The 16,607-nt window shown below is 48.6% G+C and overlaps 1 protein-coding gene across 2 annotated transcripts in view; it reads right to left on the reverse strand.

Moving 5' to 3' along the window:
- GAS7 (growth arrest specific 7) overlaps positions 1–13,628 on the reverse strand; it is an 80,128-nt gene extending 66,500 nt beyond the window's left edge. Inside the window, exon 1 of one of the 2 annotated variants that reach the window (XM_074555195.1) lies at positions 13,247–13,628. In XM_074555195.1, the coding sequence (XP_074411296.1) occupies positions 13,247–13,429 (183 nt within the window). In that variant the 5' untranslated portion in view covers positions 13,430–13,628. The remainder of the gene's footprint in view (positions 1–13,246) is intronic. The other variant, XM_074555194.1, reaches the window with a different exon arrangement.
- Positions 13,629–16,607: the final 2,979 nt, after the last annotated feature.

The raw sequence follows: 16,607 nt of genomic DNA on the forward strand, positions 1-16,607 counted from the left end.
AAGAAACTGTGGAAGTTGTCAAGGAAGGCAACATCATAAATAAAATAAAAAGCCTACAGGAGACGAAAAAATTGTGTCCTACATTGTGATGAACAGCAATTCAATTGTACTTAGGAATATTCTGATAAGGCAGCTGAAGTAGTTATACATTATGTGATAAAGAGGGACAACTGTTGCTCTCCACAGAGCAGAATGAGACATCCTAGATGTACAGGCTATCAAAAGCCAAGCTGTGACCTTATTTATTAAAACTAGTAAATAAGTTAGTGAAAAAAAATAGTAAAGGAATAAGTATTTTGAAGGATTTTAGCTGCACTGCATCTCAACCCGTAAGAAGCTAGTGGGTGTGTGCCCTTTGAGCTGTGTGCCACCCAGAGTCACAATGACAAACCATGGCCTAAATCCAGCCTGGTGCCATCCCTGGCAGGCAGAACCCCTCTGGCAGCTGTCTGATGGTGCCAGTGCTGCATTTCTGTGGGGTTACAGGTGTGCACCCCAAGCAGGTACCCCCAGAGATACTGAAAGGAGCAGCTCCAAGATCTCCCTGACACAGAGCAAAGCTCAGCAGCCACAATCATTGGGGTTTCAAGTAAAGCACTGATGGCTCAGATGGATTTTGGCTCTTCCAAAGGAGGGGTGTGCCCCAGAGGATGAAGGTGCAGGGGGGTTGAAGTGTGACTCCTCAGAGCTAAGAGCAGAAACCTTTATGAGGCTCTCTCTTGGTGCTGAGGAGCAAACATCCCATCCCTGCACAGGGAGGGATGTGCAGGTCACATCAACCTCCCCAGAACATTTCCCTGCCACAGGGAAAGGAGTGAAAGGTTCTCAAGGTCACTTTCCTCTAACCACAGGCAAACACTGGATGCTCCAGCACTGAAAGCAAAAGCAAATTCCCTACCACAGAAGTGAATGTTGGGATTTGTTCACTCCAGGGCCTGACTCTGGGCTGGAAATAGTCTGTAGCTTCTGAGTGGCTCTTCAGAGGCTGCCAGGGCACAGCTCTGACCCCAGGCAGGGCATTGGAGCTCCTGCTGCAGGAGGCAGCAGAAGGGAGGAGAGGGCTCAGCCCTGCAGCTCTAACACCATTGCATACAGCAGGGACGCACACACAGAGCACTGACAGTGCTAACACAGGGACCACAGCCATTCCTGCTCGTGTATTTCTGATTCTAAAATCACAAAAGAGCCATTTCCAGAGACTCACATCTTGCCCAGCAAAAAGCTGCTTCGTTCAGTGCAGCCAGCTTCATTCCATATGTCACCAAAATCCCTGTGGGCAAGCTTAGAAGACTGTGATACAAAGACCTGAGCATCACTGGGTAGAGATCTGTGATCAAGCTCTCTGACCTAACTGAGTAAAAAAATGCAGTGAGGGCTGAAGCATTCAGCATTCTCAGCTCCTTTCCCCTTTCATGTGCTACTTGAGGTTGGTGGTCTCCATCTGTGGGTTCCCCTTCCCCAGTGTGGGGCTCCAGTGTGGCCAGCACACCTCCTGTCCTCCTCCAGCAGAGTCCCACCTCAGAGATGGGACAGTCCCACCCCCAAACCGACAAGATTCCCAAGGATGGTATCAGAGACATGCTGGAAGATGCCCTGTTCCATGAGCAGGCACACAGAGCACTGGCCAAGGGATCACAGTGTGCTGGGAACACTGATTTGCACCAGCAAAACCTCCTCCCCAGCACTGCCAGCAGAACTTGCCACAGTCCCATCCCTGAGATGAATTATGTTGCTGGCCCATGATTATGTTTTTGGCAAGCACTGAGGGAAAGCTTTGTCCCTCACTGAAGATTCATATTCAGCCTCAGTAAATGGTGCTGGGCAAGAGCAGAGCAGGGAGCTGGGGTGAGGGATCCCCAAACCCTGGGGCAGTGCAGCTCAGAGGAACTGTGCACAGGGGTCCACTGACTCCGGTTCATTGCAAAATTATTGTCCAAAAGATGATTTAAACATGATTTCTTTTTGGAAATACTTGAAGTTCTATTCTCCATTCTGTAACAGACTGAGGTTATTCCCAGTCTTCATTTGGTCTCAGTTATCAATAATCATCAGCAGTCTGCAGTGCAATGAGACAAGTCACAGGCTCTCCTAAATCTTGCTATTGAGAGTGATTACTTGGCCTTGGGTAATGAATTAGTCCTATTATACAGCAGCTGGCACAGTAGAAGCTAATCTGCTGCTCAGGCAGCTCATTACATGGGCAGGGCTGGAAGTGCTCAGCTGTGTGCTGCACACACAGCCCTCAGCAGCATTTTTAAACTGAATTCTGCACACAGTTCTTCAGGACTATAAAACAAACTATGTCTATCAAACCAGTTTCTGTCTGTTCCTTTCTGAGTTAAGCATTTGCTCACTCCTTGGAAATACAATTCTTCTTCTGTGCAATTTCTACATGGCACCTTGCCATATCTGTATCAAATCCAAACTCTGTTAATTCTTCATTCTCTGTCAGCCCTTGCAAACTCTGTCACTCCTCATCTCCATTTTTCTCCTCCAAACTCCTCTGTACCAATTATTCCATCCACCCCACTACCAAATCCTTGCCAGCTCTGCCTCTTTTACAACCAAATTTCACTTCTGTAGCAACTGGAACTGCTCCTGTACTGCAGTAGCTTGTCACTGCAGGTCTGGCTTTGTGGTTTTGTGGAAATGGCTCAAGGAGGAACAACTGCAGGGTTTCATTTGGAAACGCGAGCAAAGGGCTAAATAAGTGAATTAGAAAGGATCAGGAAGACAAAGCAGATCCAGGCAGCCAATTTAAAAGAACATTCTGAAAATGCTTATGGATGACCACAGTCAAACTAAGCAGAATGACAGAATAAATTCAATAGCAATGTTGTAGCCATGGTGGCAGGAGCAGCTCTGTGTGGTACTCTTGGGAGTGCTGATACCTGTTGTCAGACAGGTGTGCTTGTGACAGCATAAACTCCTTTCTATGAAGACCTCCAGGAGAAAAGAAGCAGACAAGGACTGAGAAAACTACTATACAAAATAAGAAATAGATAAGCCAGAAGGCAAAGAGCAGAAACAAAATGAGTCTTCCTCAAACCAAAGGCGAGCCACAAAGGTCTGGTTATGTGGCTGAGGAGTGATGATGCAAGTCACCCAGACAATTCAGGAAGGCGAGAAATGTCTTGTAAATATGTTCAGGTTATACATGATTGTTTACACGAGCTCTGAGCTCAAACAGCAGGCAACAACACAGCAAACAAAACACACAGGGAATAAATGCAAAACATTGCATATGGAGGTAATAACTGAAATCCTATTGTACTTTTCATGTCCCGAACAATGTCAAGCTCAGAGATCCTTGTTCCTTCCCTCAGACTTCCACAAAAGCTGTCTTTTAGCAGGCCAGGGAGCTGCTCCACGTTAACCCCTTCCATGCTTCCATTCCACTGCTGCATTTTTCTCAAGCAGTCTCAGAGCTGCTGGGCCTGTCCCTGGTGAAAGGGCTGTGAGGGTGAACAGAAGCCACAGGCAGGGACACTGCAGGTGCAGTAAACAATGACATTTAACCCTGAGCTAGCAAATTTCAAGGAAGTTGTTACTGTGATTCCAAGTAAAACAAAGGGGAAAGTTTGGGAAGACCACATGAACAGCTTGAGACTCTTATTTTTGTTCCTCTGATCCCTCCCCACTCTCACACCTTTCTCCTTTTTACCCCCTGATGGACTTGCTGAGTGTGTTTTCATATTTTTCAAATATTAAAATTAAGTACTTATGGGACAGTTTGATTATTCCAGGCTCCATTTCCAGCCCAGAGGAGCTCCTGCTTTCTCTTGTCTGTGATGAGCTAAAGCCTTTCAGCTCGCACCTGCTTTGGCAACGCTGATCCTCTGCAGCTTTCACATCTGCTGTGTCCCTTCTTTCTCACACCTTCCTTATGGATTTTGGTCTGTTCCTCTTTACAATACAAAACCCCAGGTCTTCCCAAGACTTATTACATCTAATTTCCTGTTATTGAGGGCTTTTTCCACAGTGCAAAGAGAGGCAAAGAACTGATGGATGCGGGCACGGGAAATGATAGCCAGCAAAGGAGTTAAAGTTGGGAAGATTTAGTTCCTGGAGACTGTGGCAGCAGAGGCCATTCCAAGTGCCACAGAGCTGGGAAAGCCCTGAGAGATCTGTGCAGTAAACAAATCCAGGGCTCAAACAAACACTGGAAGACCACGGTGCTTTTGCTGCCAGCATCACAGTGGGAATATCTGTGGCTCAAGAACAGCCTGCACAGTCTGCTCTTACCAACCACCAATGTAGGAAAAATGCCAGACAGGTCTCAAAGAAAGGTTTTCAACCTTTGCATCTGCACCTGTTGAGGAGCTCAAAGATTAGTGCCCAAAGTCATCTGTCAGTCAGCCTAAATTAACTCCAAAGTGCCTCATGCTGATGGCTGAGCACTGAGGGGATTGCTCACAAATGCTGACAAAAGTGGATGTTAAAAGATGCTGGCCTGTTCTGCTGCCAGATATACTCTACAAAATGCAGAGTGGCAGCTCCTGAGTAACCCATGGCACCCCTTTCTGGAATGTGCCAGCAAAAAAGCAAACCACAGATGTACTAGCCTAGTACAAAGGCTATTTTGATAGCGTGATGTGGAAAACTGGATTACTAGTACAAGCAAAAAGCTTTCTCTGCTATTCCATATGCCTGTAAAAGCACTGCTCCCCAGGGCAGTCACCACAGCAGGTACTGAGAGCCCACAGCAGGGAGGGAGTCTGGGGAAAATGTACAGCCTGCTGTCCCTCTCCATCACAAGTGCACTTGTGCAGCTATGGCAGGTATGCAAGGGGCTCTGCCATGCCTCACCCCATGCTACAGACTGAGCCTGCTCACCTGCCCTGCAGGTAAAGGGCAAACCTGTGAACAGCCCTGCCTCATACCAGCCCTGCACAGCAGCTCCTTCAACAGCTACTGCTTTACACAGTGGAGTGACACAAAAAATTCCAAATACGCTTAAGCACACTTAAATTTTTCAAGACAAACACTAATTGAAGCACAGACTTGGAAAACAGTGGCTGAGCAAACTGTTGGCCCTGGTTTCACACTGTTCTGCATACTCTTGGGCTCATACCAATAAAATGGAGTGTGACAGGTTATTAAATATGGCAAATGACACTTTGAAGTGACATGAACTGGTGACAGTGTGCAAAGCAGAGTGTGGGGACCACCAATTCCATTATGCTGCTATCGGGTTTCCCCAGGTCTGTCCCTGTCTGCAAAGGCAGAGCTGTGCAGGGTCCTGGGAATGAGCACACAGGGAGCAGCCACTGCCCCCCAGCAAATTGGGAGATTTCAGCAATCTGCCTTGCACAGGGAGCAAGGCACAGTCCACAAGTGCTGGATGCTGAGAAAGCTGCCCACAATGAGGGCTCCCTGGGGTGTCAGAAATCAGAGACAGAAACATCAGTGCCTTATGTCAAACACCCCAAACTTAGCAGTGGCTGGCTCCCTTTGCTGTCAATGGAGGGAACAGGAAGAACACACACAAAGTGAGAAACTCCTCCTGCCCTCAGTTGTAGCATGGCCACAATGAAAACAACTGCAACAGACCCAAATATTTTCAAAACAGACACTACCTGCTGCTGTTACTGTGGAGCTTCTCCAAAACAGACAATGTCCTATCTTTGGGATAGCACTTGGCATCAGCAGGCAGAAAAAATAACAAAAATAAAATAACAAAATAACAAAAAACAAGTCCTGAGAACACACTCAGACATTTCAGATTCTGCTAATGAGCATTGGGGCACAATACTGAAAATAATGTGCTTCATGGGCATAAGCAACCATGGAAGATAAGGAATCATGGAGCATAAAACACAGGTTTAATCTGGTTAGTTAAATGACTAGTTAATTCTACCTGGTCATTTACTATCCCACAAGTAAAAGTGAAATAAGTAGAGAAAACTAAATCCTATCAAAGCTGCCAGAATCTTCTGGTCTTGATTACAGAGCCAAATTTTCCATTTTGAACATGAAAATAAAGCTTTGTTTTTAGAAAATAAGTATCTCGCATTTTCTCATTATTCCTACTGTGTCTTTTTAAATGACATTCAGTATAGAGTGCTGTGTGGTACATTCAGCACCTCTGTTTGTGGCAAAACACTCAAGGCACTGAAGGTGTAATTTGCACTCAAGCTGGAAAGTGAGACTTGAGCTCCCCATATTTGCTGCTGCAGAAATCACTCTTGTAGTTTTCTACAGGACTTGTGCCCCATTCAGAGCACAGAATGAGCTGGAAATTCTTTAGGGAACAAAGCAATCTTCATGTGAGTCTTTAAATGATCCACATTTTTCATGGTTGCTCCATATCCACCCTTAAATTGCAGGTGCACAGCAACTCATTTAATCCTGCACATCTAGAAGGCAGACATCTGCAGGGAGACTGTTTTTAGACTCTTTTGGTAATCCACAGGCCATAAGAGACATTCCAGTTTAAGCCTTCCATGGCACTTTTTCATCTTTTAGCTAAGGATAAAGGAAAAACATCTTTAAAAATTCTGTCCAATGCAATTTTTGTAAGGCCAGCAGTGTGATTGTTCTCACCTGCTGCAGAAGCAGCACCCATGAGCCCAGCTTCTGCAACACCCCAACTTCTGCAGGGGACAGAAGGGCTCATAAAAAACACCACAACCATCTTTAAGACCCTTCTCTGCACAAAGTTTGGCTATTTTTGGTACTATTCAGTTTTTACATTTTATCTGTAACTCCAACAGAGCGAGACAGTTATTGCTAGATGGATAACAGGGATTGTGAACTGCAGTCTCACATCCCCTTCACATTCTCCTGGGGCTTTAAATTCCCTCAGAACTTGATTAAAGAGCGATTTTCTGGCAGCAAAACATAATTTCCTCACCCTTTTATATTTGATTTCATTCACATTTGCCAGAAATATCAGTGGTCAGATGATCACAAGCTTCAACTCTCAAAAATACAGAAAGTCAAAGACAGAAAAAAGCCTGTGTGAAGCTAAACCACAAGGCAATACCACAGAATTCTCATTGTCACTTCTCTCATGAGCACTCTGAACAACAGTTTGCTGTTGAATCACGCAGAGCAGACCAGCCTCAGCGTCTGTGAGCACTGAACTTTGGGAACTTCACCTTTTCCCTGAGACAACACCCACAGCAGGTCCCATCTACACAAATCTCTACCACAAAAATCTCTCCCTCTGCCCTCATTAGGGAGCCAGCCCTGCACCAAGAGAATGAAAACCAACCTACACCAGGAGAAATGTCATCCCCACCTCAGCTGGGGCTGCTGCCCCAGCACCAGCTCCAGGGGCAGCAGAACGGCCAGAACACCCAGGATGGTGTCACCAGCACCCCTGGGCAGGAGACAGGAGACAGATAGACCAGCCTGGCAGTGATGCCATCCACTCTGGGGGCTCAGCACCCACAGCCTCACCACACCAGATTAAACACCAGATTCCTTCCCCAGCACCCAAGACTACAGACTGGAGCATTACTTGCTCCACAGAATATCCTCAGAAAAAAGCAGTGGCAGCAGTCACATCTGTGCCTGAGATCATCACATATTCCCTCACAAGAGTTCTTGTGGCTCTTCATGAATTTTATGTTAAGCTGATTTTTGAGTGGGGAGGTGGAAGAATGAGAGAGAGTGAGACAAAAAACTCCAAGGATGTAGAAAAACCTTCTGAGAAAGCAAAGCAGCATTTCTGTGTGCAGGAGATAAGGACACCATGCACAAATAGATCAGGGCTCAGGTACCCACAGCCATCCAGGTGCACACACAACTTTTTTCTCCCCTTTGTGCATCAGGAAAAGCTCTGTTGCAACAGGTACCAACACACTCTCCCTTTTAATATTTATCACTCACATCATACAGCCCCCAGGATGGCAGAGAGCAGTTTAGCACAGAAATCCTCGACACATTTGCTGCTATTACAAAATAAATAAATAAATAAATAAAAGGCTCTGTATTTAAATTTTATTTTTTTTAAAAGCTCTTAAAAAACAAAATTAAAATAAAATTTTAATTTCTGTGCATTCCTTTCATCCTTTTTTTCTACGACTCCCCAGGCACCACGAAGGAAGCAGTCTGTGCCGTGCCATGCTTTCTGCAGCTGGATGTGCAACAACCTCCAGGCTCAGCTGCTTGCACATCTTCACCTGTCCCAGGTTGGTTTAGGTGAGCTGAGGATTACACAGCAGTGGAAGCAGTGAACGATCTGTCTGACAGCTGCAGGTGAAGCCTGCACCAGGGAGAAGAAGCACACCATTCCTTCCTTCCTGAGTGCCTCACAGTTCTGGTAAATCAAGCTGTGGAGTGCAGATAAGATCAGTGGCAGCTCGCTCAGTCAGATTCCAGAGCCACCTCCATCCATTCTGGAAGCACACGCTGTGCTTCATACAGAGCCTTACATCTGTGGGATGACTGAAGCTATAAAAAGTGCTGACAATTTCCAGCAAATCTGCATATGTTGCTGCTGCTGCTGCTTATATAAGTGATTTCTAGTTAACTACAAATACAAAAAAACCAAGGGCCAAAAATAGGTTTTCAAAGAAGCCACTTGCAAATGTGACTGAATGATCCATCTCTCCAACACTCCAAAAATCACTTGTCTAGAAAAAGCAGACGCAACAGAGGTTTCTCCAGAGGGTCCCATGCAAAGCACTTCCTGGAACACACACTCCCCCACTTTCTCAACATCTGTGCTGCCCTGCACCATGAAGGTTGTCACAAACTGGAGCACCTGAGCCTTGTGCCAGGTTGCTCTTACATGTGGAGCTGTAGAGATCTCTCTACACACATCACCATCCCAAGCACCCTGAAGCAGCTGGGGTGAGGAGGCAGCCAGCCTCAGGGTAAGGAACAGGAGCTGTTGAGAAATCCCTCAGTGCATCACACACCACACTGGCTCTGTGCTCACCACCTCCTCACCTGCATCTGCACAGAGTCCCTCTTGCTCCAGGCTGGGAAGGACAATTGCTTCACCTGGGGCTGTGACAGTCTGGTACTGAGGGGCCCTGTAGGGCTCTGCTCAATGCTCAAAAGGTCAGGCAAAAATATAAAGCACACAGGAGGGAGGAAAGGGTCAGCAAATCCCAGATTTGCAGGTCTCACAGCTGCCATAGCTATTAATCACCAAACGAGAGGTGAGGGTTGAAGCTGATGGTATCTACTCAATAGGATATGGATCAACAACACCCTCCTTCCCTGAGCCCTTCAGCTTGCAGAAGGATGATGGAAAAGCAAAACCAAACTGACAGCAGTCTTCAGGATTGCTCTAGAGTCCATGGATTCTCACACTCAGGAAATGGAAATACTGCTTAGGAACCACTTCTCCATTAACCTACTGTCTACAGCAGTGTAAGGAACCGCACTTGGTTTTCCAGCATAAGGAAGGCAAGGACATGCTGGAGAGAGTCCAGCAATGGGCCATGAGGATGATTAAGAGTCTGGAGCATCTGTCATACAAAGACAGGCTGAAAGAACTGGGACTGTTTAGCATCAAGACATGAAGGCTTGAGAGGGATGTTATCAATGTGAATAAAAATCTATGTGTGGGACAGTAAAAAAATGATATAGACTGTTCTCAGTGATACCCAGAAAAAGGATGAGCTGCAATGGACACAGATTTAAACAGGGAAACTCCCTTGAAAGTGACACAAATTCCTTTAAAGGACACAAGAAAAGACTGTGAGGGTAGTTAGACACTGGAATACACTGTCCAGAACAGTGTGTCCACCTTTGCACACACTGAAAACCCAACAGACACAGCCAGGCAAGCCAGACTAGCTGATCTCCAAAGGTCCTTTCCAACTCAGTGATTCTGTGATTAAAACCACAGCAGCCTCCTCAACTGCTCCCAACCAGCCCAGCCTCAGGGAACCCATCTGGACCCCCCCCACGAAGCCAATACCCTCCCTTTCTCCCTTTGCTCTCTGCTCTTCATCAGTTTTTGGTTTATGCTTCCACTTTCCTCCCTGACAGCAGCATCCTCTCCAGAGCTCACAGAGACATGCCATTTCTGGCTTGTCCCTACCATGAGCTCCTCCAGCTCTCACTGCTTCCATTGCTGCCTTGAGCAGGATGCTTTCCTGCCATCCCTGTTTTCCTCTAACCCTGCACTGTGGGCTTGCAGCAGCCACAGGAGCAGGAAAGAAAACAATGCCAGATGTCTTTATCTCTTTACCTCTCTGTGTCTCTCTTGCCCCATATTTACCACATTTTTGGTCCTTTCCTTGATCTTCTGTGATGAATTAATTGAAAAGACATTTTTGCTAGCAAAAGAACACAGGAGGCAGCAAAGGCAACAGTCCCTCAGGAGCACCCATCTCTTTGTTTCCTGGGGCTTTGTTTCCTGGAAGCCACGTTCCAGAAAAGGCTCCAGAGAGAGCACCAGTAGTTGCTGGGGTAAACTGGGCACAGAGAAATGAGGGCAGGACAGAGGGAGAGGGCAACATCTTCCTCTTCAAACAATGTGTGGTAAAGTTCAGCTGAGGACAGAGCACTGAACCTTGCTGAGCTCTGCAGGCCAGGGCCACCCAAAGCCCATGGAAGGGCTGGCTGGTACAGGAAGGGGACTGATGTCCATGGCCCCACCTGGACAGGCACTGTCACCACCTCCCTGACACCAGTTCCCATGTCAGTGTGGCTGGGCAGGGACTCAGATCAGAGAACAGAGAAGGACAGAATTCCTGTTGTGGTGTCTTTCAGTTAGATCAGGTCCCTGAGCACGCTGCACACAAGGGATAAGCTACCTATAGAGAAGGGAAAGGCTACCTGAACAGAGAGACAGAGCCATGAGAGACAGACACACACAGAGCTTCCTTCTCACACATCTACCCTGATGTGTGCCAAGTACCTGTGGTCCCATGGATTTGGTTCATTGGCTCTCATTTGATGTATTTTTTAACTCCAGCTCATAGTCCTTATTAGGTACCATCTCTGGAGAAAAGGAAAACATGATCTAGAGTGAACACAATCAGCCCTTGCCATTTTTCTTTTCCTTTCTTCCTTTCTTCCTTTCTTTGCCCAAAAAAAAGGGGGCCAGGCTGTGTGGACAAGTAGTCTCCACCTAAGCTATCAGTGATACACAAGCCAAGGGTCAGAAAAGCACATTTTGGGGCTGTGAGCACTGATCTGAGCATGGTGAAACTTGCTCAAACTTAAGCAGAGAAACAAGAGTTTCTGACAGGAAAGCAAAATTTTGGTATTTTGATGCAGTTCCCCACTGCCTCTGCTGAGCAGAATCTTCCACATCTCATGATACATTTTTCCTCAAGCAACTCCCAGATTCCTAGATGTGTAAACATTTAGCAATTTGTGAAACCACAAACATTCACGTTTCTCAATAAATGATTTTGTAGGTGGCGAAACTGACAAACAATAGGACTCTCAATTCTGAAACTAACGAAAGAAATCCCAAGTGTGTCAGTTGCACGGGAAAGTCCGCGACCTCACTCCTGTAGCACTGCGTGAGCAAGTCTTACTTCTACTTTCCTATCTTTCCAGGAAAAAGAATAAGAAACAGGAAATCAATGGAAGCATCATGGATTTGGACAAGAGAAATGAAAAGTCAGCACCAGATTTGTGGGCAAAATGTCCTTTTGCACAGCATCTTTTGCTCACAGAGCATTGCTCTAGATGCAGCTGGTGGGCAGGTTTTGCTCAGGACTCTGCTTCCTGCTTCTCTGGATTCCCTGGGAGGTGTGCACGGAAAACTGGGGATGGGCATTGCCTGCCTTGCATATAAGCAAAGCAGGCTGGCTGATTCCCCTCGGAAGGGGAGGACAAGCAGAGGCTGACCTGAGAAATGAGCTGTGAATGGCTTCAGCCCAGTCAATGAAGGGAAATGCTTCCCAACACCACTGCCATGCCCACAGCCTCGGAGTAAGTTCCAAATGACAACAGGGCATGGCCAGCAAGGAGAGCACTGATGGGATCATGGCAAATTCCTGCTTTAGTGCACGAGATGTTTCAGAATTCACACGCAGAAATTGTGAAGGAACTCTTCATGGACATATTTTTTACCCTCACATGGAGTCTTGTTTGTACGGACTGAAAGCCATAAACACATTCAGGCACAAGCAGTCCCGAGGTGGGAATCCAACTGTCATCCCAGCTGTCAGGGCCCTGAAAATGAATGAAGCTGACAGAACTTTTCAGTATCCTACAGAAAGTCCATGGGTCTGCACAAGCAGCCTTAACCCTGAGCCATGCCACAGGTGGGGCAGTGAGGTGTCTGCAGCTGGCTGGGGAACTCCTGGAACAGAGGGAGAGAAGAGATGGCTCCAGGGAGAATTTAGAGAATCTTCCACTACCTACAGGTACTGGGGAAGGACATTGGAGAGGGGCATGGGGTGAAGGGGGAATGGCTTCGAGCTGAAGAAGGGCAGATTTACATTAGACATTAGGAAGAAATTCTCCTTTGCAAGGGTGGTGATGCCCAGAAAACCTGTGGCTTCTCCTGGAAGTGTCCAAGGCCACGTTGGACGGGACTTGGAGCAGCCGGGTCTAGTGGAAGGTGATGCTCATGTGAAAGTGGGTGTAATGGGACGATCTTTAAGGTCCCTTCCAACCCAACCCATTCTGTGATTCCATCATTCTAGACCTGAATCACCTCTTCCACAGCATAAAGGCATCACATGTTCAGTGAAAGGAAATGAGAATTGCCCAGCATCCGACCCTTGTGAGGGACGGGCAGGGGCTGCATCACCGCAGCCTCTGACTCCTGCTGCTGTTCAGCCACTGTGAAAAGCCAAGCGTCCGGAGCGCCCGCAGCTCGTCACACACCTCAGCTCTGCTCTCCATGGCTACAGCCACAAGCACCGAACGCTCCGGCTGCCGGAGCGAGGCCGGGCAAGCGGATTCCTACAGCACCAGGCAGCCTCAGTTCGGGGTGCCGGGACACCTGTCCGGGGCTCAGCGATGCTGAGGGGGGATCCGACAGCAGCACGGGCATGGCCCCGTGTGGCCTCGGGACACCTGTCTGGGGCACAGCGACGCTGAGGGGGGATCCGACAGCAGCACCGCCATGGCCCCGTGTGCCCCCGGGGCAGGAGAACAGCGATGCTGAGGGGGGGTCCAACAGCAGCACGGCCATGATCCCGTGTGCCGGGACACCTGCCCGGGGCAGGGGAACAGCGATGCCGAAGGAGGATCCAACGGCAGGACCTCCATGGCCCCGTGTGCCCCCGGGACCGCCGGTTCCCCCGCGGGACATCCCCGGGTCGGCCCCTCCCGCCCGGCGCAGCCCCGGCCCCGGCCCCGGTCCTACCTCCAGCAGCTGGACGTAGCTGGCCGGGAACCATCCGCGCAGCCCGTCCTCCTTCTGCCCTTCCCACCAGCCGCCGTCTGGCACCTGCAGCACCGTGATCAGCTCGCCCGCCGCAAAGCGCAGCCCCTGCCGGTGCCGCTCCCCGGAGAAGGGGTACAGCGCCTGGCAGCGGGTCCCCGACATCCCTGCGGGACGCGCCCGCCGCCGCCGCCGCTCCGCGCCCGCCCCGCTCGGCTGAAGGGGCCCCGCTCCGGCCCGGCGGGCGCCAGGCGCGGGCAGCGCGGGCAGCGGCAGCCGAGCAGCCCCGGCGCCGGGCGCCCACGGGCACCGCCGGCTCGGGGTGGGGCGGGAGAGGCGGGACGGGCTGGGCAAGGGGAGGAGGGCGAGGGAGGGAGGAGGAGTGCCGGGAGGAGGGGGAGAGCGGGAGAGGGGAGGGAGGGAGCGGCGGGAGGAGCGGTACGCGCTGCGCGGGGCGGGCGGTGCGTGCGGCGCCCGTGTCGGCGGGACGGGACAGCGAGAGGGAGCGCGAGTGAGTGACCCGAGGGGCGAGGCGGGGGGACGGCGTGGCGGAGAGGGCACGGGGAGCACCGCTGTGTGCGACAGGGACCGTTCCGAGGGACTCTGTGTGCTCCACACCCCTCTGTGTATCCGTGTGACGGACACTGTTCCGAGGGACTGTGTGTGCTCCGCACCCCTCTGTGTATTTGTGTGACAGACACTGTTCCGATGGACTGTGTGTGCTCCACACCCCTCTGTGTATGCGTGTGACAGACACTGTTCCGAGGGACTGTGTGTGCTCCACACCTCTCTGTGTATTTGTGTGACACACTGTTCCGACGGACTCTCTGTGTTCTGCCTGTGCTCTCCACACCTCTTCTGTATGGCTGTGTGCGACAGACATTGTTGCGAGGGACTCTTGTGTGCTCCACACCCCTCTGTGTGCGACAGACACTGTTCCGAGGGATGCTCTGTGTGCTCCACACCCCTCTGTGTGACTGTGTGCGACAGACACTGTTCTGAGGGACTCTGTGTTCTGCCTGTGTGCTCCACACCCCTTCTGTATGGCTGTGTGTGACGCTGTTTCGACAGACTCTCTGTGTTCTGCCTGTGTGCTCCACACCCCTCTGTATGGCTGTGTGTGACAGGCACTGTTCCGAGGGATGCTCTGTGTGCTCCACACCCTTCTGTGTATCTGTGTGTGACAGACACTGCTCTGAGGGACTCTCTGCTTGTGTGCCCCACACCCCTCTGTGTGTGTCTCTCTGTGTGTGTGTGTGGGACAAATGCTGTCACCCCGTGGGTGCATTAGTGATGTCCACCTGTAGGTCTGTGAGAAGCAGCCGTGTTTGTGACAACAAAGACCTGTGTGTGTCAGTGACAGGCAGCAAATGTGACACTGAGTGTGCCTGAAGCGTGTGTGACGCTGTGTGTTTGTCACCTGTTTGTGTGTGCAGTGCGTGTGTGAGATGGTGGGTGAAGCACCATGCATGTCCAACACCAACACTATGACCCTGAGTCAGACACTGTGTGTGTTTGGAGAGAATGATGTCTGTGTGAGTGTGAGACACCTCTGATGTGGGACACTCACTGTGTGTGTGCATTTGTCACACACGATCCAGGGTGTGAGATAAAGATGTTATGTGACACACCTGAGCACGTGTGAAGTGCGTGTGTGACACATCCTCAAGTGCAGCACCTGTGTGAGTGCACACCTTGCTTCATGTGTGTGTGACTGCAGCTCGTGTGTGAATTTCACATGTGTGAGCACCTCTGTGTGGCACTCTGGTTTGTGGCGTTTCTCCTGGACCTTTCAGAAGGTGGCTTTCCATGTAGCTGTCCTTCATTTAGCACAGATTGGAGCTGAGCTCTGCAGGGTGTTTTATTAGGATTCTTTCAAAAATTTTCAGCCTTTTTTCACAGTTCTATTTTTGATTCTCTGGATTGTGATGAATTGCTTAAAATCATCCCCTTTTGATATGTATTTAAACTGATAACTACTGATCTATGATCCATTATGTGGTATTATCACAGCAGCTGTGCCTTGCTTGGCAAAACTGCACAGACCTGATATCATGGCACACATCCAGGTACATCTATCAGCAGTATTCTCTAACAATGCCATTTACAGATGGCAAGAACTGAAATCAAAACAAAATCCTCTCTTTTTCTAAAGCATATACAAACCCAGCTTTGCTATGTTGCAACTCATATCCACATAGTTTAAAGCATTCACGTAAAATAATTTATTTTGGTTTGAATATTGCATTTCTTATGTTTGATGTTGACAGAATGGTTCAGTATTTTCTTTGGTTTAGTCTTTGATATTTTCTTCCTCTACTTTCAACTTGGTTTTTTCTCACATCTCCCTTTCTAATATTTTTGCAGGCTCCTGTTCTTTGGCTTGCCTTTGGCTTGTGTACGAAGTCTGTAAGCAGAAAACCTTTTAGTCACTGGAGGTAAATATCTCTTGAACAGTTCCATAAATAATCCTCATTTTATATTGGAGATAATGACCAGGTTGGGCTCTCTTGAGCTGTGTCTAGTTCTTCTCCTCAGCTTGCAGGATGGCTTTGCTTCCTGAGCAGAGAGCAGCTCTTGCCAAAGGCTTGGCTGGACCTGTGCTTGCTTCTGCATCATGTAATATCTGTGTTGTGAAGGATGTTAAATGGGGACAAGCTTGGTGTGTGAGGAGAATTATTTCTGAGCATAGGCATCTTTTTATCTAGCATATCAGAGCCAGGGTTATGATGAGGTACAGAAGCCATCCCAGAACAAATCCTAGTGTAAAGAAATGCTGTCTGGGAATGAGAAAGAGCCAACTTCATATAACACTGCAGAAAACCTCCACTGTGGTCATCCAGTCAGAGAGAGAGCTCGTACCGTGATTTCACTGCTTGTTCTTGGGCCTTAAAATGCCACCACTGGAACAAGTCCTGTGCAGATGGGCAGATTTCCTGAAGAGGGCCCTAAGAACATCCTGGGAGTACCAGAAGAAGGCTCACACCTGACACCTGTAGGAGCAGCATGGTCAATTTTTTTTTTTTTTTTTTTTTTTTTTTTTTTTTTTTTGTTCAAAGCAGTGTTTGATAATCTGTCTAGCCTGTGAAAAAGATCTAAATGACTCCAGCTGTCTTCTCAGAACAGATCCTGCAGAGCTCCGATGAGAATGGGTTAGCACAGGTGTATGGGAGAGCTTGATAACCAAGATGGATTGGAAATTCATATGAATGATGGATTGGACATTTCCATGAATAATTGATTTGCCATACCTGCTTTCAAGAGGCAGCACCACCACATCTTCTGAGGCTGGGAACCAGGAAAGAAAGAGACTAAAAAGAAGCCACATGCAGCACTGGATCTT

The sequence above is a fragment of the Zonotrichia albicollis genome, chromosome 19 (genome assembly GCF_047830755.1).
Source record: "Zonotrichia albicollis isolate bZonAlb1 chromosome 19, bZonAlb1.hap1, whole genome shotgun sequence".
Lineage (NCBI taxonomy): Eukaryota > Metazoa > Chordata > Aves > Passeriformes > Passerellidae > Zonotrichia > Zonotrichia albicollis.